The 21,761-nt window shown below is 45.7% G+C and overlaps 1 protein-coding gene across 1 annotated transcript in view; it reads left to right on the top strand.

The window, feature by feature from the left end:
- Mtor (mechanistic target of rapamycin kinase) overlaps positions 1 to 21,761 on the top strand; it is a 128,132-nt gene that overhangs the window by 81,000 nt on the left and 25,371 nt on the right. The window contains exons 30-36 of the mRNA XM_004863584.4: positions 1,556 to 1,695; positions 12,542 to 12,642; positions 15,098 to 15,213; positions 16,360 to 16,437; positions 16,610 to 16,717; positions 19,126 to 19,251; positions 19,336 to 19,467. Coding sequence (XP_004863641.1) covers positions 1,556 to 1,695; positions 12,542 to 12,642; positions 15,098 to 15,213; positions 16,360 to 16,437; positions 16,610 to 16,717; positions 19,126 to 19,251; positions 19,336 to 19,467 — 801 coding nt within the window. The remainder of the gene's footprint in view (positions 1 to 1,555; positions 1,696 to 12,541; positions 12,643 to 15,097; positions 15,214 to 16,359; positions 16,438 to 16,609; positions 16,718 to 19,125; positions 19,252 to 19,335; positions 19,468 to 21,761) is intronic.

Genomic DNA, 21,761 nt, shown 5'->3' with positions numbered 1-21,761 from the left:
TGTGTACCCACATTAGTCTCTGGCTGCTTGTGTAGAAGTGCAACATGGGAAGTTCACCAGTGCTGCTTTTCATCTGAGAGTCTTCCATTTTCCCTCTTTGTTTTCTAAATTTTCTCCTTCATATTTCAGCATAATAGAGAGACATTATTTTAGGCAGGCTTAGAAAATGAAGCCTAGATTCTTTACCTCACATAGAGCCAGGCAGGCCTATTTTTGGCCAACCCCTGCGGCACTGGGGGAAGGCTGCGGTGGCTGCAGTCAGTGCAGGGCAGCAAAGGGAACTGGCACTACTAACTAGAAGGACGTGCAGGTTAACAATCTGCAGGAGAAGTGACCTCACCGAGGTTTGGAAGGGAACGTTCTTCCAGGCCCAGCAGAGCTGTTGTTAGCGAATATGCCACACAACCATCAGGAAGGGGAGGAGGGTAAACTAACGTGGGCTCTGCATATGTCACACAAATTCCACCTTGGAATTATTTTGTTGTTTTAAAAGACTCCTTGGAGAGCCACTTCCCTGGCTGGTGGAGAAGTAGCCACTTACTGAGCTGATGAAGAACCCCAGACAGAAGGCAGACAGAAAGCACATAAACCATTTTCAGGTCATGTGGAGAGTCCTGCTCTCTGACTCCCAGACTGGCACCTCTTCCTCACGTGGACGACACTTGCCATCAGCGTGGCACTGTGTTTGCCAGCACGATGGAATCCCTCCTTTGGCCCCGACAGTGGTAAAGATGCCAAGTGCTACATTGGACAGGAGACTAGGAAGAAGGAAAGGTTTGCCAGAGAATTTTAAGTGGTAGTGTTCTATCATATTTTAAATTATTATTTCCTTAAAAAATGCATTAAGAATGCAGAGAATCAAAAGCTTTTAGAAGAGTTATTTCCCTCCAGCAAATGTGCAGATGTGGCCTGGTCTTCCTGGCCCCATCAGGAAATCAGCTACCATCCCTGCCATGTAGCAGAGCATCAGGGCCCTTGCGCTTTTGGAGGAGCTCTGCTAGGTCCCATAGTCCCTTATTGATTTTCCTGTCCTCGTGTCCACACGTGCTGAAGTTCTGGCGACCTTTATAGCTGGGTAGAAAGTGACGGGGATAGAACATGGCCAAAGGGCACCCTCACAGGGTCCCAGGATCTGGGGTGGTTCCATCAGCACACCAAGAAACGAGCATTTCCACTTCCACCAAACAGCTTGCCTCCAGATTGTCTGAAAGTCTTTGTTTTATTTTGTTTTGATTTTTGGAGTACTAGAGGTAGAACCTAGGGCCTTTGTACATGCCAGGCAAGTACTCTACCACCAAGCTACATCCCAGCCCTGAAGTTCTTTTTTTTTGGTACCCGGGATCAAACTCAGGACCTTGTGCTTTTGAGGCAAGTGTTGGCACCACTGGGCTAAATCCCCAGCCCTGAATTCTTTTTAATTCAGTCCCAATCCCAGACACTATGACAGGTGAAACGTCATGTAAACAGCACAGCACTTAGGAAAGGAGTGTGGATTTACAGCGTGACCCTTACTCTGCGTGCCTCACAGCAGACCTCTTTCTTTCCCACCCGGCAGGAGATCCAGGCCACGTGGTATGAGAAACTGCACGAGTGGGAGGATGCTCTTGTAGCCTATGACAAGAAGATGGACACCAACAAGGATGACCCGGAGCTGGTGCTGGGCCGCATGCGCTGCCTGGAAGCCTTGGGGGAATGGTGAGTGGCTGTGACGGGCAGGAGGCCCGTCCCTGCTGAGCTCTCCCCACGCAGCTCGGCTCTGTTCCCTTGATATTTCCTCAGGAACCATGGATCTCTTAGGTGCTTTCTAGCTCTATCCTGTCTCAGCTGTTGAATAGCAAGGCAGTTTTTTAATTTAAATTTTGTAATGCTTTAGAACAGGACAGCCGTGGATGTACTCCTAGGAGCTACACCTGTGCCTTCCATCTGCTCTCTTGACCTTCACTGACCTAGTGCAGATCTCATATTCTTTCTCTGCAACGTTGATTTTTTTTTTTTTTTTCCTGGTACCGAGGATTGAACTCGGGTCCTTGCGCTTGCGCAGCAGGTGGCAAAACCACTGAGCTAAATCCCCAGCCCTGCAACCTTGATTTTTAAAAAAGAAATTCACTCTTGCTAATGCTTTTAGGAAAGCAGAATAGTGACTGTCCTCTGCAGGTGCTTCACCTTTTCCAGATGCTCCTTTCTACGTGCACAGCGCCATGCCAGACCGAGGACATGCAGGCACAAACACAGGCTGTGAGGTCGGTGGGCCCAACACAGAACCACATAGCTATGGAAGCCAAGAGGATGCAGGGAGCAGAGTGACCTGGCAGTGTTTCCTGGAGGAAAGTTTGGAGCTGGGTGAAGGAGAAGGGAGAGGGGAACGTATATTCCAGGGAGGAGCCACAGTGATGCCTGCCTGAGCATACCTGGCTAGGCTTGGATCTGGAGAGCTGCTGGGAAATGTTGAGGAGAAAATGGTCCCATCCTGTCTCCAGTGTCAAGTGCAATTTTTTTTTTAATAGTTAAAACAAAATGGAATAGGCCTGATCTATAGATTTAATAGAGGCAAATATTTGTTTAGAAATTTTGCACCTTGGGAAGTTTAAAAAATATTCTTGGACAAAATCAAAGTAAGGTATCTAAAAGAATGATCTTTATGTACATATTGTCTTTCTGTCCCTAATTACAGACATTCTTTTGGTAAATTGTTTTCTCAATATAGAGTTATTACTAATTCCCAAATTGAAAGGGGGCGGGAGCATGATTCAGTGGTAGACCACTGACATGGATGAGACTCTGGGTTCAATCCTGAGCACCATAAAAAAAAAAAGGGAAAAGAAAAGAATTCAGATTAAGGCTTGGGGATGTAGGGCAGTGGCAGAGTGCTTACCCACAGTGCATGATACCCTGAGTTGGCAAAAAAGATGTAATAGACGTTGGACCACACACGCACACATATATATTTTGATATAGATATTGTAAAATTATTTGAAACCAGCTTAATTGTCCAGTTTAGCCATTAAGATTCAAAAGTGTTATCATTTACATATTTTCAAAAATTAACATCTCATATTCATTCTCCTCAATAGAGGGAGGATATCCTATCAAATTTGCTTCATTAGTTTGTAAAACTAAAGCTTTTTTTTTTTTTAAGTCCAGTGAGTGTCTAAACACTGCACTGCCCAGTATGGTAGCCACAAGGTGCGTATAGCTATTTTAAAATTAAATGAAATTAAAAAGTCAGTTCCTCAGTCACGCTGGCCACACGAGTGCTCAGGAACCACACGTGGCCAGTGGCTGTGGCATTGGAAAAGCACACAGAGCATTTCTGTCCCCACAGGAAACTTGACTGGAGAGCATCACTCAAAGCAAAAACAATTTTTCTGCTTTAAAATCTGCTGTCACGCAGCCATAACTTGTTAAGAGCAAGATAAAACAGGATGCACATGTTCTTAAAATTCAGCCGTAATCAATTGCTCCAATGCGACAGTGTTTCCCCGTAGCCTTTGGATTTACATATAAGTTGTCACAGCCCGGCTCTCAAATCCTTTCACATGGTGACTTCAGTCCGTTCTTCAACCCATTTCTGGTGAGCAGGCTCTATCTCTGTCTGAGTTCCGGTCAAATTGGTCACCCTTTCCAAACCCTGCACTCATTTATTCAGTTCCCTGGATTGCCCTCTTCTTCTGCCCCCTTTCCCAAGTTTGGAAATCCTCCCCACCAGTTCTTCCTCCTTGCAACCTTTCCCAGCCCTCCCCTTCCACTCACCCTCCCTTTTTGAATTAAAGATGACCACTTTCCCTGACTGGGGAAGGCTTGGATGGATTGGAAAAGACTTGAGCTGTGATTTCGAGTCCCCTTGTACCCCGGTTGAGGAAACTGAGGCTCACAGAGTTGACACGGCTTGCCCGGGGTCTCCCAAGAGCACAGTGATACAGGTCTCACAGCTTTGCCATTCTTAGTCCCATATATCTCTGAGCTCTGGGCTTTTTCCAGTTGTGTAATTACCTATAAAGTATAAGTGGCTAGTGATGCTGACCAAGGGATTTCAGAACGTGAGAGACTAAAAGAGAAAAGAGATGAAAGAAGCAGAATTCTTTTCCTGATCATATGCCAATTTAGTGTGGTTTATTCAGGCAATTCTGTTTAGCGTGCAATTTCTAAATTTCTTCTGCTTTGAGCACACATCCTGAACTTGCCCTGCTCCAGGTGTTCATGGGAGGTCGCATCAGGAGTGATCTGGAGTTGCCAGTGAGTTAAGCCTCTCTTCTTTGCCCCATTCTCGTCTGCCTGTAGTAGGCTAACTAGAAGATATGGGCCTCAGCCCCCTGGGCCATGCAGCCGCACCTGCAGTCAAGGTGAACCTCTTCCTTGCCCTACTCCAACACCACCTCTGTCCTTGAGGACAGATTCTGCAGGCCTGAGATCAGAGGCAGCCAGCGGGGGAGGCATTCCAAGCAGAAGGACTCACTGAGCTTCCCGCGCTGCTCCAGGTGCAGAGGCCCTTAGCCCAGTCCTCCCCAGTCAGTGAGCAGCAGTAGGAGGCTAAGAACGTCTAACCTCGTTGTTAACCTCCAATGCCGTTCCCATTTATTTGCACACACCACAGCATTAGAACCCAATACAGTCAAATTCTTTTTGGTACCAGATGTACGTGGGAGAGAAGAGCCCTGCCTCTGTCTCCCTGTTGCACAGATGTGGTCCATGATGAAGTAGTGTCTGTGGCACTGTCAGGGCTCACCTTCCCGGGGTGCTACTGCTGGTGTTCCCTGCTCCATCTCTGTGGTAACTGAGGTCGGGATTTAATCTCCAAGCTCACTTCCTGTCACTTGATGAAAAAAAGCTACATCCTCAAGACCCAAGGCATAGAAACACGTCCTGACAAGAATAGAGGGGGGCTGACTTGCTTGTGCCAGCTGTGAAAATTTGAACTGCAGGTTCTCTTCATAAGGACGGCTTCCTATTAGCGGGTTGGGTTGGGTGAGCAAGTGAGCAAGCAGGTGAGAGCATGGGGTGTCAGTGGAGCGGCCCTCGGGGCTGTGTGTGGGTCAGTGGTGTCGGTGTCGTGTTGAGGTGCGCGGGGATGGGGTCCGCCTCCCCGGCTCTCCTCCCCACCTGGTCTGTCGGTCCTCTGTCCATCCATTTGTTTGTCCTTCAGTCTTCCCCCCCTCCAGTCCAGGCTGCCCTTGAACTCCTAGGGATCTTCCTGCCTTAGCCTCCTTAGTGCGGGGATGATAGCCCCGGCCCAAAAGTTGGAATTTTAAGCCTGAATCTGAAAAGTGTGATAAACCTAGTGATTTTAGGTGTCAGTGTGGGCTCTGCAGTCAGTAAACCCTAGAACTCCCTTTGGCTCTACTCCCTCAATGTGATGATGAGGACCACGGAGAGGATGTGACCCGTGATCCTAAACCTGAACCCGGTGACGATTCTCTTCAAGGAAAAGAGAAGACAGGGAGAATCCCACAGATGCTTTCCCATTCAGACCCAACGTCTGCTGGTTTTCTTTTCTTTTTTTTTCCATTAAGTTTATTGGTATATTTTAGGTATAAAATACAGTTACATTCATCATTGGGATCTTGTATTTGTACATGATATACCTTGGTTCTTATTTTTTTCCCATTCCCCTGCCCTCCCTTCCCTATTTGTAAAGACTTTGTTTCCATTTTTTTCCTTTTCTCGTATTTTTTCTTTTCCCTTTTTTCCTTTCCCCTACACCTCCCACTTCCCCTACTCCTTTAGACCTTTTCTTCCTATTACACAATATCAGTTATACATTTTTTTAATTACAGTATCAAGATTTAGAGGACATTACCACAGATTTTACAGAATTTAAAAGGATATAGAAAGCATATTACAAAAATCTTTTTTGAAATAAATTTGACAACTTCTATGAAGTACCTTGGAAGACAACTTAATGAAACTGACTCGGAAGAAATATAAAATTTGAATAGCAGCTATTAAAGAAAGTATATTCCTAGCTTGAAAACCTACCTATATGACAACAGGCTCATACACATTTTAACTGATAAATTATATCAAACATTTAAAGCAGAAAGAAGAAGGAACATGTCTCCCCTCCTTTTAGGAAATGAACATTGTACTGATACTAAAATTGGATAAAGATAATAAAAGAGCAAAGTATGAACATAAATAAAAATTTGTTTAACAAAACAGGGCCGGGGATTTAGCTCAGTGGTTTTTCCACCTGCCGCACAAGCGCAAGGACCTCAGTTCGATCCCCGGTACCAAAAAAAAAAAATTTGCTTAACAAAACAAACTATTAGAAGTCAGATCTGGAAGTATGTAGTAAGTGGTTTTATTATAGGGATGGCAGTGTTGGTTCAGCATTGGAAGATCCACCCCCATAAGTCATCATTTTAACAAAGGGAAGGAAAAAGCCATATGATCCTATCAGTAGTTCCAGAAAAAGTATTGGGCTAAATTCCACAGCTGTTCATGGTAAAAGCTATCAGGAGACTTGAAGTAGAACAGAAACTTCTCAACAGATCAAAGACATGTACTCCATAGTTCCAGCAAAAACACCTTATGTGAATGGATGCGATACTATGCTTTCTCCCTAAGGTAGGGAACAAGGGCAGATATGCCTACTCTTCATCTGTCCATTAAACTTTGAAACATAGGCCCAAATGAAAATAGTCTGGCAATAAAAAGAAACAAAAAAAAAATAGCATAGGATTGGCAAGGTAGAAGTAAAATCTTTATACGTAGATGAAATGATCATCTACAGAGAAAATACTAAGAAATCTCTAGGACCCCCCAAAACTTGTATTTGAATTTAGCAGGATTAGAAAACACAAGGTATATATAAAAATTCAGGTCTATGTATACTTGCTAAAAGTGAAGAATTGGATATTGAAATTTAAGTTATGTAGGAGTACAAAGGACCTGGAAAAGTAAAAAGAAAAAGAAAAACAGTGTTGGAAGACATTTATTACCTAATTTTAAAACTTCTTCTAAAGCTAAAGTAATCAAGGCAATGTTGGCATAAGAAAAGACATATAGATCATTGGAATAAAACAGAGAATCCAGAAGTAGAACCACACATATATGGTCCACTGATTTTTGAAAGATTATTTAATATTAACATTTTATAGAAAATAAATTCAACTCAAGAGCAGAGGAGAAGATAATGTTTTCAACAAATGGTACTAGAACACCTGGTATCTGTGTGTAAAAACTTAACCTCAACTCTTTATTTCCATACATAAAGATAACTTGAAAGGATCTATGAACCCAAATATGAAAGACTAAAACTATAAAACTTTAAGAAGAAATTATAAGGGAAAATGTTCATGAATTTAGGGTAGGCAGGAATTTCCTAGGATACAAAAAACATGATGTATAAAAGAAAAAAATTGATAAATGAGATTCTATCAAAATTTAGAACTTTTGGGCCAGGGATTTAGCTCAGTGGTTTTGCTGCCTGCTGTGTAAGCACAAGGACCCGAGTTTGATCCCTGGTACCCCAAAAAAAAAAAATTAGAACCTTAAAAGACATTGTTAAGAAAATGAAAAGTAGTCCTTAGCCAGAACATATTTATAATACATATAACCTATGACCAGAATATATAAAGAACTCTTACAGCTCATTAATAGACAACCCAATTAAAAAGTAGACATAAGAAGATGATAAATAGCCAATACAGCACAAGGAAAGGTGTGCAGCACTAGAATCAGAAAAATACTAATCAGTACAATAACAAGATAATATCATACACTCATTAGGGAGATGAAGTTAAAAGTTTTAAAAGAACATGTCAGCTTCAGTGTGAACCATTTAGAACTTTCTAATACTGCTAATGTGAATGTAAAATGATAAAACCATTTTGGAAAACAATGTAGAAATTTCTTGTATTATTGTTAAGAAACAACAGTTCTGTTCTTAAGTTTTTACTTAAGAGAAATGAAAACACATGTTCACAATAGATTTGTACATACAGGTTGACTGTCCCTTATCTGAAATTCTTGGGACCAGAAGTGTTTCAGATTTTGATTTGAAATCCACTTGATCTGCAAAGAGGATAGCTACTCCTGCTTTTTTTCGGGTTCCTGTCGCATGGAGTATTGTTTTCCACCCTTTAACTTTCAGTCTATGAGTTTCTTTTTAAATTAAGTGTGTTTCTTGTATGCAGCATATTGTTGGATCTTGCATCTTGACCCATTCTCATTCTGCCAGTCTATTTCTTTTGATTGGTAAATTGAGACCATTAACATTGATAGTTATAACTGATACATATTGACTTATCATTGTCATGACTTTTTGTTGGATTCTCCCCATTTTTGTTTAATTTCTTGTCATGCCTGAGGGAGGGATTAATTCTGCTGGGCTTCCTGGGGTTTTGGTCCTCGTTGTCTTTTCCTAGGATATTGTCTAAAATTTTTTGGAGAGCTGGTTTTGTCTTCATGAAGTTCCTAAGGTGCTCTTTGTCATGAAAGTATCTTACTTCTCCATCAATTTTTTTTTTTTTTTGGTACCGGGGATCGAACTCAGGTCCTTGTTCTTGCGCAGCAGGCGGTGAAACCACTGAGCTAAATCCCTGGTCCCGAATAATCTCCATCAATTTTGAAAGATAGTTTTGCAGGATACATCAATATGGGTTGGAGGCTGTTTTCCTTTAGGGCTTGAAATACATCATCACTCCAAGGTCTTCTTGCCTTGAGGGTTTGCATTGAGAAGTCTGCAGTGATTCTGATGGGCTTTCCTTTTATGTGATTTGTTTCTTTTCTCTATCTGCTTGTAGAATTTTGTTCTTCTTTTGGGATTCTGGAATCTTAACTGTTATATGCCTATGTTTAGATTTTTTTTTTGATCACGGCTAGTTAGAGTCCTATATGCTTCCCTTATCTGTATGTCAGGTTCTTTTCCCCCCACTTGGGAAGTTTTCTGCCATCACTTCTGTGAACAGTTTTTTTTATGTCTTCTGCACTCTCTCCTGTTTCTTCATTGACTCTGATCAGTCTGATGTTATTCTTCTTTGCATCATCTAGCAGCTGCTGGATTGATTTCTCATGGTCCCTTACTATTTTAAAGAAATTTTTCTTTTCCTGGTCACTAATTGCAACCTTATATTCTATATCTGAAATTCTGTCCTCAAATTGGCTCATTCTGCTGTGTAAACTTTCAATGGAGTTTTTAATGTCCTGGAAATCTGTTTGCATCTGTTTTATGGATTCTGTTTGTTTCCTGTGTTGGGATTCCATCATGTTTCTCAGCTCCTCTATTTTTTTATCTGTGTCCATTGTAGATTTATTAATCATGTCTTGCACTATGGGCACAATCTCTGCTGTTATCTGAGAAATTATTTCTGATTTCATTTTTTTCAGATCCTCTTTTTTTTGCCAGTTCAGGGAGTCCAGGTGGTTGACTATCAGATTGTTCCATCTCATTTCCCTTTGGGGTTGCCTTAGGTGATGTGGAAGTCTGGTTTTGAGACTTGTTTACCTGTCTTCTCATTTCAACAGATGCACCCTGCTATGCCTTTGTTGAGGCAACTTTTTGCTCACCCAATGGCCTTCAGTTCTCAGCAAGCCACAGAGCTGCCTTTTCTCTGCTGCTCACCAGTACACTAATTCCTGGGTTCAGAGTGGTGGCCTTCTGGATCCCTGAGCTGACCTGTTGTCTGGGTGGGCTTCTGGCTGGGGCCTGTGCACACTTGGAATGGTATCTAGGTGAGCCACTCCCTAGGGCCCCTATGTAGCTGTTGTCTGAGAGGGCCTTTGGCTGGGGGCTGTGCACCCCAGTTCCTGTTGTGTGAGCAAGCTTCTGGCTAGGGACTTGCACACTTACTGATTGTATTGGGGTGAACCTCTGGCTGTTGCTTGTGTGCCTGTGCAGCTCTTTCCCAGGCAGGGCCTTGGCTTGGGCTGGTGTGCCCCAGCCTCTGGGGTCGGAGCGGACCCCTGGCTGAGATCTGCTTACAGCTGTGCTGCTCTGGTCCACACTGTTGCTCTCCCAACTAAGGTGGTCTGGTGTGCCTTTATGGCAGAGATTTTCTTCACTTTTCCGGTGGGCTTTAATTTTCATCAAGGGGCCTCAGAGAGACCCTCTTTCTGTTGTTCACTTCTACTCTGTCTTCTCAAGCTCAGAACAATGTCCTTTATGACCTCTGCAACTCTGTTGTGGATCCAGGTAATGGCTCAGCACAGCCAGAGGGGGCGGGTGTGCTGGCGCCCATGCAGCTCACCTCCTGGGCCCTCTGGGGCAGTGGTACATCGGCCCAAGAGGCTCACCTCCTCCACCCTCTGGGCATCTGCTGGTTTTCTTGCCCCTCTTCTCTGAGGCAGGAACTGGGAAGCCTGACCACTAATGACAAAATAAAAATGTAAATAAACACACACCCACGCAGACACACACATGCACACACCTAAAGAAAATTTGAACTGCAGGCTTCAAAGGACCATTTGGATACTTTCTCTCCTACTTCCAGGATACCCCAGGGGTCTCCGGGCAAGACTCTCCCAACAAAAAACCATATCTCACAGATGAGCTGCTCCTATGCTCTGAGCCTGAGGTTCTCAAACAGTGGCCTCTTAACCAAGAGCTTTGACATCACATAGAAACTTAGTAGGAATGCTTGTTCTCAGCCAGGCATAGTGGCACCTGCCTGTAATCCCAGCATTCAGGAAGCTGAAGCAGGGGAGAGTACCATGAGTTCAAGGCCAGCCCAGACTACAAAGTGAGCTCAAGGTGCCTGAACTACATAGCAAGACTGTGTCTCAGAGAGAGATGGGAAAGGAGGGAGAGAAAAGGAAGGAACAAAAGGAGGGAGAGAAGAAAGGAAACAAAGTAAGAAACAAACACAGACAGGAAGGCAAGTTCTCAGGACCCAGCCCAGAACTCCTGCATCAGAAACTCAGGATTCAGTCCTGCCATCTGCAGGCCCCCCCACCGCAGGTTCTCATGCACTGTAGCTTGAGAACTGTGTGCTGAGCCAATCCCTGGCAGGGCCCAGGACTGAATGTTTCTCAGTGTGGGTAGGAGGAAGTTGATCCTGCTCCCATCACTAAGCTTCAGTGAGTGCATAGGGCACAGTAGCCACCCTCTGCCTCTTGGTTTCTGCTGCGTGTGAGCCAGAGTGCTGTGTCCCTGCCATCCTGAACATGTGCCAAAGAAGTATGAGTTACTATCTGCCAAGCCTCAGCACTTGGTCCCCAGTGAGCTTCTCAGTGAGCTCAGCCTTGATCCCTTCAGCAGTGACTTGACTTCAGCATCTTCATCCCCCCGTGTCACCTCATGTTACTTACTATGCCGTCCGTGTCCCATAAGGCTTCCAGCCTAGGCCACCTGGTACTTCTGCCCTTTCTCTTGACTCTACTTACAGTGCCAAGTTAAAACTGCCTGCAGCACGTCTTTCCACAAGCAGGAAAAATCAGATAATCTCCTAGCTGCTCCCCCTAGGTGCACCCCCTTACCGATGATTGAACCCAGAGTGCTGAGCTGCACTCTAGCCCTTTTTTTATTTTGAGACTGGGTCTTGTTAAGTCACTGAAGTTGTCCAGGCTAGGGATGCACTTGTGATCCTCCTGCCTTGATCTCCAGAATGCTGGTATTATAAGTGCGCCACCTTGCTTTGCTTTTTTATTCAGAGACAGAGATCTTGCTAAATTTCCTAGGCTAGTCTTGAATTTGTAATCTTGTCTCAGCCAACCAAGCAACCAAGTAGCTGGGATAAGAGGTGTGTGCCACCACATCTACCCAGCTGCATCTTGAAGTTCACATGAAATCAGAGCCTTTCTTTTGCAGAGTAGCAGGGAATATTTCCTTTCATTCGTGAGTGGAAAATGGATTTGCAACAGTTTTTTGCTTGCTTCTCCCCCCCCACCCCCCCACAAAGGTGGTGGTCAAACCCAAGGCCTCAAACTTTGCAGTCAAGCTCTCTACCACTGAACTACACCCTCAACCCCTAGGTAGGGCAGCAGCTTTAATATCAATAGGAAGTCTCTGTTCTATTCTTTCGGTGTATTGTGGTCTCTGAAGCACATTTATATCTTGATACAGTCCTTACCCATGCTGTTGGTAATTGCAAAATTCTGAGGCTAAGCAACATTTTCTGGATTTCTGGTACATGTTGCCATGGTAGAGCATTTCTTCTGTACAGACGGATTTCATTCGATTTTCATCTCACACTGAAACAGTTTGTATAGTGTTTTAAAGAGCTAGTTCTTCCTATAACGTTGAGCCCAGAATGTCAGATATGTCTCTTCAGATGGCTTTTTCTGTAGACCTACCAAAGGGTTCACTGGCCTGGGAAGGAAGTTATTTAATATTTATGAAGGGGCTCAATGTTCCAGACATTTCACATCACATAGAGTTAGATACCATCCCTATGGCTGATAAATTCACTCTTAGACAGATTATGAACACCAGGACACAGACACCATATGTAGCCTGTTCACTTTGCTATTTTATGACCCAGGAGACTGGGAGTTTTATTTAAAGGCTCTCAGCTCCTCTGCAGCCCCCAGCTGAGCCAAGGGGCCAGAGCGGAGGGCTGATGGTCATTTCAGTTAACCTGACTAGATCATTCTTCTCCTCCAGGGGGCAGCTCCACCAGCAGTGCTGTGAAAAGTGGACGCTGGTGAATGATGAGACCCAAGCCAAGATGGCCAGGATGGCTGCCGCAGCTGCGTGGGGCTTGGGTAAGGCTTCCCTGGGGTACCCCAGTCCAGGAGGGGAGAGTGAGGTTGGGGGTTCACTGCCCAGGAGTTAGGGGGCAATGTGAAGTCCACAGAAGTGTGAAAGCCACTTGTAACCACCAGCTTCCCCACATCCCATCTGTCCTTTCTGCCTTGTGGTTCTGACTAACTTGTCGGAACTGGATGAAAATGGATCCTTGGTACCAATTAATATATAAAGGAAGGAAGGAAGGAAGGAAGGAAGGAAGGAAGGAAAAAGAAAAAAAATGGATCCTTACCAGGAGTTAGGGAAAATAGTGAGTAAGCATCAAGCCTGAGCTGTGGTGAGAGAGAAACCCACACTCCTGTGCACTCACAGGGGACACTGGCTGTGCCAGGCAGTTCTGCAGCCTCCCAGAACTCAGGTCAATGTTTCCTGCTGTTGTAGGAAGAATGCAGGGAAACAGCCAGAGGAGCAGGAGTTGGGGTGCACTGCCACACCCTCCCGAGCATGCGGGTACATTCACCAGCCCTCTGGGTCTCATTGGTCCAGAGCCCTCCTACCACAGTAGGATTTGTTTTTGTTGTCAAGAAAACACTGGTCTATTTTTCTCTTATGAATGAAATCTAGAGGTGGGCATTCTTAGGCTGATGTTTTGACTCCACTCTCAGTAGGCTTTTTTCATATTTCTCCATTGCGTGCTTAGTCCAGCTCATGATCCAGTAGGTTTATGGGAGCTCCATCCATCAGGTCTTTATCCACACGGGAATAAAAGGAGAAGATAGTCATCTCTCCGTCCCTCTCTCTCTCCCCCTCTACTTCTCACTTTCTCCTCCCCCCGCCCTTTCTTTTAGGTACTGGGCTCTGAACTCAGGGCCTTCACATTGAGCTACATCCCCAACCCTTTTTTTTTTTTTTGGTACCAGGGATCAAACTCGGGTCCTCGCGCTTGCACAGTAGGCACCAAAACCACTGAGCTAAATCCCCGGCGCCCCAACCCTTTTTATTTATTATTTTATTTTAAGACAGGGTCTTGCTAAGTTGCTAAATTCCCTAGGTAATTCTCCCGCCTCCCGGAGTCCTGGGATTAGAGACATGTGCTACCACTTCTGGCTTCTTTTCTTTCTTAATGCTCATAATGGAACTTTCCCAATACATAAAGAAGTGAAGAGAGTAGATCAGCAAACCCCATCTGCCCTTACTGTCTCCAGCAATTGCAAACACTTTGACCATTTTTCCTGTTTTCCCTGCTGTCTGACCCTTCCTCACCTCACTCCTCTCCCAGAGGCTTCCTTCTAATCCCTAAGATGTGAGGATTTCTGACGGGGTCCTAGCTAAGAGGCTTGGCAGTACTTATCTCAGAGTCTTAGAGATTTCTTTTTCTTTTTTTTCTTTTTTTTGAGACAGGGTCTCTGTGTAGTTCAGGCTGGCCTTGAACAGGCTGGCCTTGAAGTCACTGTGGAGCCCAGCATGGCCTCAAACTCGACAGTTCTCTTGCTTCAGCCTCTTGAGTGCTGGGATTACTCAGAGATATCTTGATAAAAGCGGAAAGGATATGCGGGATGTGCCGGGTGAAAGCTTCCCCTGCAGAGGGCAGAGAAAGAGGCCCCAAGCTCCCACCTCCAGCTCTCCCTCTTGAGTCACAGAGCTTATATCCTTTCCTGTCATGAGTTCTGGGCCGGATCTGCAACATCTTTCAAAAACAAATTGCTTCCTGAGGAGTCATCCTCTCCTATTTGCTTTTGCCCAGAGGCATCAAGAATGGATGACCTGCTGGTCTGAGAAAAAGGCAGGAAAATGCCTTATAAAATCAACAGCCCTGCAGTTTGCAGCTAATGAGGCCTATGCCTCTTCTGCAGATGCTCTTGGCAGTCCTGGCAGTCGATACATGCTCACCCCACCAGGGGAGATAAAGGCCTCTTCTCGCTGGCAGCGCTGTGACCTGGCCCACCTTCCTGTTACAAAAGAGCCTCTAAAAATTTACCTCTTCCTTCCTAAGGCAAAGATACTGCCAGGGTGAAATGGGCAAACTGTTGATCTGATCCGATCCCTTGTCTGTGTACGGGTCATTTCCAGTTGTTTAGAGGAGAATGTAATGTCCCAGTGTACTGCTGAGATGCAAGGTGCTTCATTAATGAGGAAGGACATGATCCTACTCTCTCTTAGGGAGCCTGGGCGAGTTCCCCGGGTTAATGGGGTGAGGCATTAAACCCATCTGATGTGTGGGCTTTGCCCTCGTGCACTTTCTCATCTTCACTATGCTCCTTGGGGCACCAGTGAGTCCTATGTTTGAATGGAGATGTGGCTTTGTTAACTCCCACGGGATACAGAAATTTTGGTATATGATGCTCCAGTTTATTTGTTTGTACCCCAAGCTGAATGAAAGTGGAAATAGCTAACTTCAAGGCTTATTTGAATTGCTGCCTGAAATTTAGCCCAGCTAGGTGACCAGCCTGCTGCTCTCTCATGTGTGCCTAGGTCAGTGGGACAGCATGGAAGAGTACACCTGTATGATACCTCGGGACACCCACGATGGGGCGTTTTACAGAGCCGTGCTGGCGCTGCATCAGGACCTCTTCTCCTTGGCACAGCAGGTAAAACCTACATGGACCAAGATCTTCCAGCAAAGGCAAGGTATTGTGCATGGGCTCCTGACCCCTGAGCACATGGCACCTATTACCCAGGCTGTCGTTCTTCAGCTCTGTGTCTGCTGGGCTCCAGGAGCTCATTAGAACACGCTCAGAAGATGCCACCACGTCAGCTGGGCCTCTCTGTGCTGAGGAGGAAAGCTGTGCTTTGGAAGTTACCATTGGGATTGCCTTGGGAGTTAGCTTCTTGAATCACCATTGTACCCATTTATCACCCTGCCTCAGCACTCCTTGTAGTAGAGAAGCTGGGAGTTTCACCAGGAGAGGGTTCCAGGAGCCAGCAGTCCCCACGTAGCAGCAGAAGTCAGCTGCAAGGGTCTCCTGGCCATGAGAGGTGGCGCACATGGGTTCCTCCAAAGAAGCCATACCATGCTGACTTGTAGAGTAGAAAACGGTGCAATTGCATCCGCCCTGTCAGGCACCTGCTATTTTGGGAGAGGTGCTTGCGTCGATGGTCTGAGAGTTTCAGGGATGGCAATGTAGTAATTAACCTTAAACACCCAAAAAGGGAAAAGCTCACATGAGGGATTTCAGTTGATGGCATGAGAAGGCACAAACCATACTCCTGCGGCCTCCGCTGGGTTGATTAATGTGACTCAGAGTCGGACCTGCTGGGTCAGAGGCCCAAGAGATCCCAAACCAAACAGAGGATCTCAGAGGCACTGGTGCCTTCCTGACAACCACCTGGAGCCATTCGGCATGTGCAGTCCCTTCTCACAAATGCCCAGCACAGAAAGTTAAGCAAAGGCAGATCCCACAGACTGTCTTCTTGAAATGCAAGAGCAGCTCGCATGTCTTCTCCCTCACCACCCACGAAAATGAGTTTTACCTGAGTTTTTTTTTTTTTTTTTTAACCTGAGCTTTTAAGCTTTCGAATGCCATACATTTCTGACTCTGATGAGAAATTGAATAACACCCTCTTCAGCCATTCAGATCTGGGAAAAGATTTCTTCCCTTCTTTGGTGAATTTTTCTCTTCATTACTGGAATTTAGCTAGACAAATAAGTTCTGCAGCTAGTTGACTAGTTGGGAAGCCCTAAAAGGACTTTCAGCTCCAGAGTCCAGAGCCCTGTGCCTTTGTTTCTCTCCTAGTGCATCGACAAGGCCAGGGACCTGCTGGATGCTGAGCTAACTGCCATGGCAGGAGAGAGCTACAGTCGGGCATATGGGGTGAGTGTCCAGTATTCTGCACATTGTTGGTGGTGAGTTGAGTGGATGCCTGAGGACTCACAGGCTGCTGGAAATGTGCCTGTTTTCTTGGCTCACCAGAAGGGATGCTTTGAATCAATCCTGCCTTTTGGAGTGTTAGTAATTAGGTTGGAATGTGATTTGCTTCCACCAGGCCATGGTTTCTTGCCATATGCTCTCCGAACTGGAGGAGGTTATCCAGTACAAACTTGTCCCTGAGCGACGAGAGATCATTCGCCAGATCTGGTGGGAGAGACTGCAGGTGAGCCTCAGAGATAGCCCTGTTCACCCCATCCCTGCGGAGGGCCTTTGCGGGCATTGGACCCACCTTCCTGCTCCCACTCCACACACTTTTTGTAGCTCCTCTGTAAGCCAGGCACTCATGCTTGAATAACAAAATATTTCTAGTAAGTGACACTTATGACCAGGCAGTTGGGAATCCAAATGTGCCAATCAGTAGTTCTCACCCTCAGCTGCACAGTAGAATCAGCTGGAGAATTTGAAAATCCTGATGCCCAGGCCACTCTGCAGCCAGTTAAATCACCATTTCTGCAGGTGGGCCCAGGATCAATATCTTTGGGCTCCCAGAAGATTCCAAGGTTGCCACCAAAGCCCAACACTGCTCTGAACACTCACTGGCCACCAGCACCCAAGTTTTTAAACAAGTTTGCCTGATGTTGTCATTCACCAGATCCTGTGGGTGACAGTTCTTAGGTAGAGTCATCCAGCACCTCCATTTAGATGTTTCCCCTTGTGGATTTCCCTGATAGAGAAACTTTTCAAGGGCCCATTAGAGGTTCTGTGTCACATTCTGATCACTGAAGCATGAGGAGCTGTCAACTGCAGATCTGGGAGTCTGCAGTCATCAGTGCTCCTGGAAAGGGCAGAGGTCCTCCCAGCCCTTGAGTAGGGAGGAGGAGATCACGCCCCCAAAGGAAGAAAGCCATCTAGGGGTGCAGCTCAGGGGGAGAGTACTTGTCTAGCAGGTGCAAGACCCTGGGTTTAGTCCCCAGCCCCCCAAGCAAAAAGAGAGAAAGTTTTACTGCTCCAATAATCACTGGTCTCGCCACTTCTCAGTCAGCTCCCTCAGTTATAAGCCATTTCCTTTTGGTCAGATTCACATCCAATTCCAGATCCTCTCCAGACCAGTGGAGGTTTGTGCTTCTAGGCTCTTCAGGAGGCTGTGACAAACCCTTTGACTCTGGTGCATTCTGTGCTCGGAAGCTCGGGCACATTCCACTGGGCAGGAGAGAGCAGTGGGCAAATACAGTCACTCATGGCTCCAAACTGAGCACATACAGTTCTTGTACATGTTTTATTAGTAACTATAACGTGCCCAGTGGGTGTTTTGATGGAAAATTGTCTACTGGGCAACAGAAAGGGTTCCACAAGGCAAGCATTTCCCACTAGACTGGTACACACCCTGGTTTTTTTAAGTGCCAGTAATGAGGTGAAGAGTTTCCAAATCAGAGACCTGATGAGTCTTTGCCATTCTGACAAGTGGGCCTCATAAATAGAACTGGAAGGGAGTGGACTGTGAGTCTGGGAGGGAGGTTCATACCTGAACTTAGCAAGTTCAGGACTCTGCCATCCCCTTAAGCCTTTGTGACTTTCCTGTCTTGAGCCAGTAAGATACTTTTTGGCTCACAGGGAGCCAAATTATTTCAGCGTCTGGGAGAAACTAGCTGTCAGTGAGAAGACCAAAACAATCACCCTGTACTTTTTTCTGTTTTTCTAACTTTGCAAATCATTGTTGTCACATTTCATGGAATGGAAAGCTGTTACCCAAGGCGGAAAATAAAGCATTATGCTCCAGTGGAAAGTTGGCTCTCGTGGATGGCTTACTGTCCAAACGCTCATTGAGCCACCGGGGCTGGAAAGCTGCCATTCTGTGGCCTAGTCACTTAAATTAAAATCCCCAACCAGCAGTTTGAGAGGTCAGCCTGAGCTGTGCTGGGTCTCTTCGTGCCTGAGGTTTGTGAAATTCACCCAGGAAGTGACATCTTGGAAACCCATCTGTCCTCCCAAGTCCGACTTCCTACCAGCAAGGGTGAAAGAGATGTTCACTTTCCTTTTAGCAATCATGTGATATAAAATTAGCTTAGCCCCTTTGATAATTAATTCGCTCTAGCTTTTCTGAATACAAAGAATTCATATGTATAAATTAATGACGCACTTTACCTACTATATGTAGTTTTTGATTTGAGACAAATAGAAATGAAGAGGAATGAATCTAAGAAATTAGCATAATTTCATTCATTTAATCCTTGCCATACTCTCAAGAAGTTGATACTATTTTTATTCTACTTTATCACAGAGAGGTTAAGTGACTTGCCCAAAGTCACATCCTTGTTCTTTTTTTTTTTTTGGTATCAGGGATCGAACTCAGGTCCTTGCACTTATGAGGCAGGCAGCAGAACCACTGAGCTAAATCCCTGGACCTCAAAGTCACATCCTAAGTGAAAGCCAGAAGTAAGCGCCAGACTCCCATGACCTTCCGCTTCTCAGCTGCTAAGAAGACGCTAAGAGCTATTTCAGTCTCAGGCCCCTTGGTAGAGAAGCTTATGATGATGTCCATGAATGTCCTTTTTATTGCAGTGGATTTCACTGTTTGTGGGGAGTTCAGACAGAGCAGCGGACATGTCTAACCCTCCTCTCTGAATGTTTCAGGGCTGCCAGCGGATCGTGGAGGACTGGCAGAAAATCCTGATGGTGCGGTCCCTTGTGGTCAATCCTCATGAGGACATGAGGACCTGGCTCAAGTACGCAAGCCTGTGTGGCAAGAGCGGCAGGCTGGTGCGTGGCTGAGTGACCCCACCACATGGAGGGCAGTGCTCCTGGTCTGGTCCCGTTTATAACCTGAATGCTCTTGTTTTTAAGGCTCTTGCTCACAAAACCTTAGTGTTGCTCCTGGGTGTTGATCCATCTCGGCAACTTGACCATCCTCTGCCCACAGTTCACCCTCAGGTGACCTATGCCTACATGAAAAACATGTGGAAGAGCGCGCGCAAGGTAGGTCTGTACCTATGTCTGTCCAACAGCGACCGTCTTCTCGAGTGCTCACCTAACTTGCTTCCACCACAGAAAGGAACCAGTGTCCAAACCATCTACCCAGTCCAGGAAAGGTGCATGCCTAGGTCAGACCAATGAGCATGATCCAAGTTGTATTTATTGGTTCTAGAAAGTGCTGGGATCTAGAAAAGGCACAGTTACCACCCCTTAAAACAGATTATTAGGTACAAAAGTAGCATATACACAGCCAGGCATGGTTCGCAGTACTGTAATCCCAGTATTCTGAAAAGCCGAGGCTGAAGGATGTTAAGTTCAAGCCCAGCCTGGGGAACTTTGCAAGATTTTTTCTCAAAATTAAAAATAAACAGGGCTGAGAATATAGCTCAGTGGGAAGGCAAGAAAGCCCTGAGCTCTATCCCCAGTGCTGAAAAAAAAGGAATATATTCATGAAAACAGACTAGGTCTTTTGCAAGAGCAATTTAGTTTTCTCAGACTTCTGGTCTCCTTTCCTATCAACAGTTTGGATTCAAAAGCAACACACACACACACACACACACACACAAAGCAACAACACCATGCAGGATGAAATAAGGAGGGAAAATCATCTTGCCGCCAATGTAGAATTCCTCTTTATTTACAAACAAGTCCTCCAGAAACAGATGTGGCTCTCTGGTTTTGGTTTTTGCTTTTAAACAGTCCCTCTGGGTGATGGCAGTAATTACCAAAAAGAGGCCTGGAGACAGTCACACCTGCCTTGGCTCCCTCTCATCTGAGTCCCAGCTGTACCCTTCCCTCCCCACTGTGGTGCCCGAGCTGGAGGAATGAAAACCAGGCACTGTACTTGGGATGCTGAGGCAGGAGGGTTGCACATTCAAAGCCAACCTGGGCAATTTAGTAAGACTCTGTTTCAAAATAAATTTTTAAAGGGCTGGGGGTAGAGCACCCCTAGGTTTAATGCCCAGTACCAGATGGGGAAAAAAGATAGAGAAAAGAAAAGAAAAAATGGGCACTGGAGTAGAAGTTCTGTCTGGAGGGCATGCTTGAAAGTCCTTGGCCAGGGTCTAGGGATGGGCTGGTTTTGTAGGCTGTGGACACAGTGTGACTTTCAGTACCACCCATAGGGGATCGACAACAGCCCACACCCAGGCACCTGGTCTGTGATTGGAGTTTACCTCATTACCAGTGACCCAGGTGCAGTTCGGGGATTTTGTTTGTTTTTATTGTTTTGTTTTTCAGTCCCTGTGAGCTGCCAGGCTAGGGCATTTCTGAGTCAAAGCCTGGCTGTCTCCAGGCAAATGAGAAAAGCAGAAGGTGCCGGATCCCAGTGTCATCCAGTTTCTTTCTGTGTGCAGCCATCAGAAGGAGCCTTGTGGGTGGTATCTCGGCCCAGGAGCACAGCCCAGCTTCGAAGAATATGCTCTTTCCCTAGGAGCCCAAATTCTGGTGGGATTAAATATTTTGGGAAATTATTTAAAGTTAGGTGTTGGGCCAGGGATTTAGCTCAGTAGTTTCGCCGCCTGCTGCGCAAGCGCAAGGTCCTGAGTTCTATCCCCAGTACCAAAAAAAAAAAAAAAAATTAAAGTTAGGTACTTGGGCTTCAAGCCCAGAGCTAGAGATGTCACATCTTCCATGTTTGGGAGCGTCTCAGAGAAAACGCCTTAATAATTGTGCTGCTGAGCAATCACTGTCTCAGCCTTACTCTCCTGCACTGTGAGCAAGGACCATGTTCCCTGCCTCTGATGCGAATGAAAGTGTTTAGGGGAAAGCAGACCCCAAGCCATGGGTGTTCTTATGGCGTCTTCATAGGTGAGACGCCATGGAATCTAGAGACAGGCTGGTCCTTCCATGAGATCTCACTGGCGGGAAGGTCGGTACTGCCCACACACTCCCCAGACTCAGTACTCACAACTAGAGTGCAGGGCCCAGCCCCAGCCCCGTGGGTCTGAGTGAGAGAAGTCCTTTTCTCCAAGTGAGGGGTCCTTCATTAGCAAGAATGAAAGAATGACTTTTCCCTTCTTGGGAATGGAGAAAAGATTTAAATAGAGTATTTTCAATTCTTTGAAAATAAGTTGCCTCCTGGTGTAGAGTAGAAAGATACTGAGTTCTTCCATGCAGGATAAACTTAATGTTGGGCTTCACACTCACATGAATACCCAGCAATCCCTCATCCCCATTCTCAGTGTTCTTTTTTGTTCAACCCCGGGTTGAGTTGAAACACTGGCTGGATTGTCAGTGACACAAAGCGTATGGGCTCTGAGAGCTGGCATCTGAGTTCCAGGCTTAGTTCCCGCCTG

The sequence above is a fragment of the Heterocephalus glaber genome, unplaced genomic scaffold, assembly GCF_053883595.1.
Source record: "Heterocephalus glaber isolate CG9 unplaced genomic scaffold, H.glaber_assembly_v1.0 deba00001447, whole genome shotgun sequence".
In the NCBI taxonomy this organism is placed as follows: domain Eukaryota; kingdom Metazoa; phylum Chordata; class Mammalia; order Rodentia; family Bathyergidae; genus Heterocephalus; species Heterocephalus glaber.
This window is presented reverse-complemented; position numbering and strand designations above follow the sequence as displayed.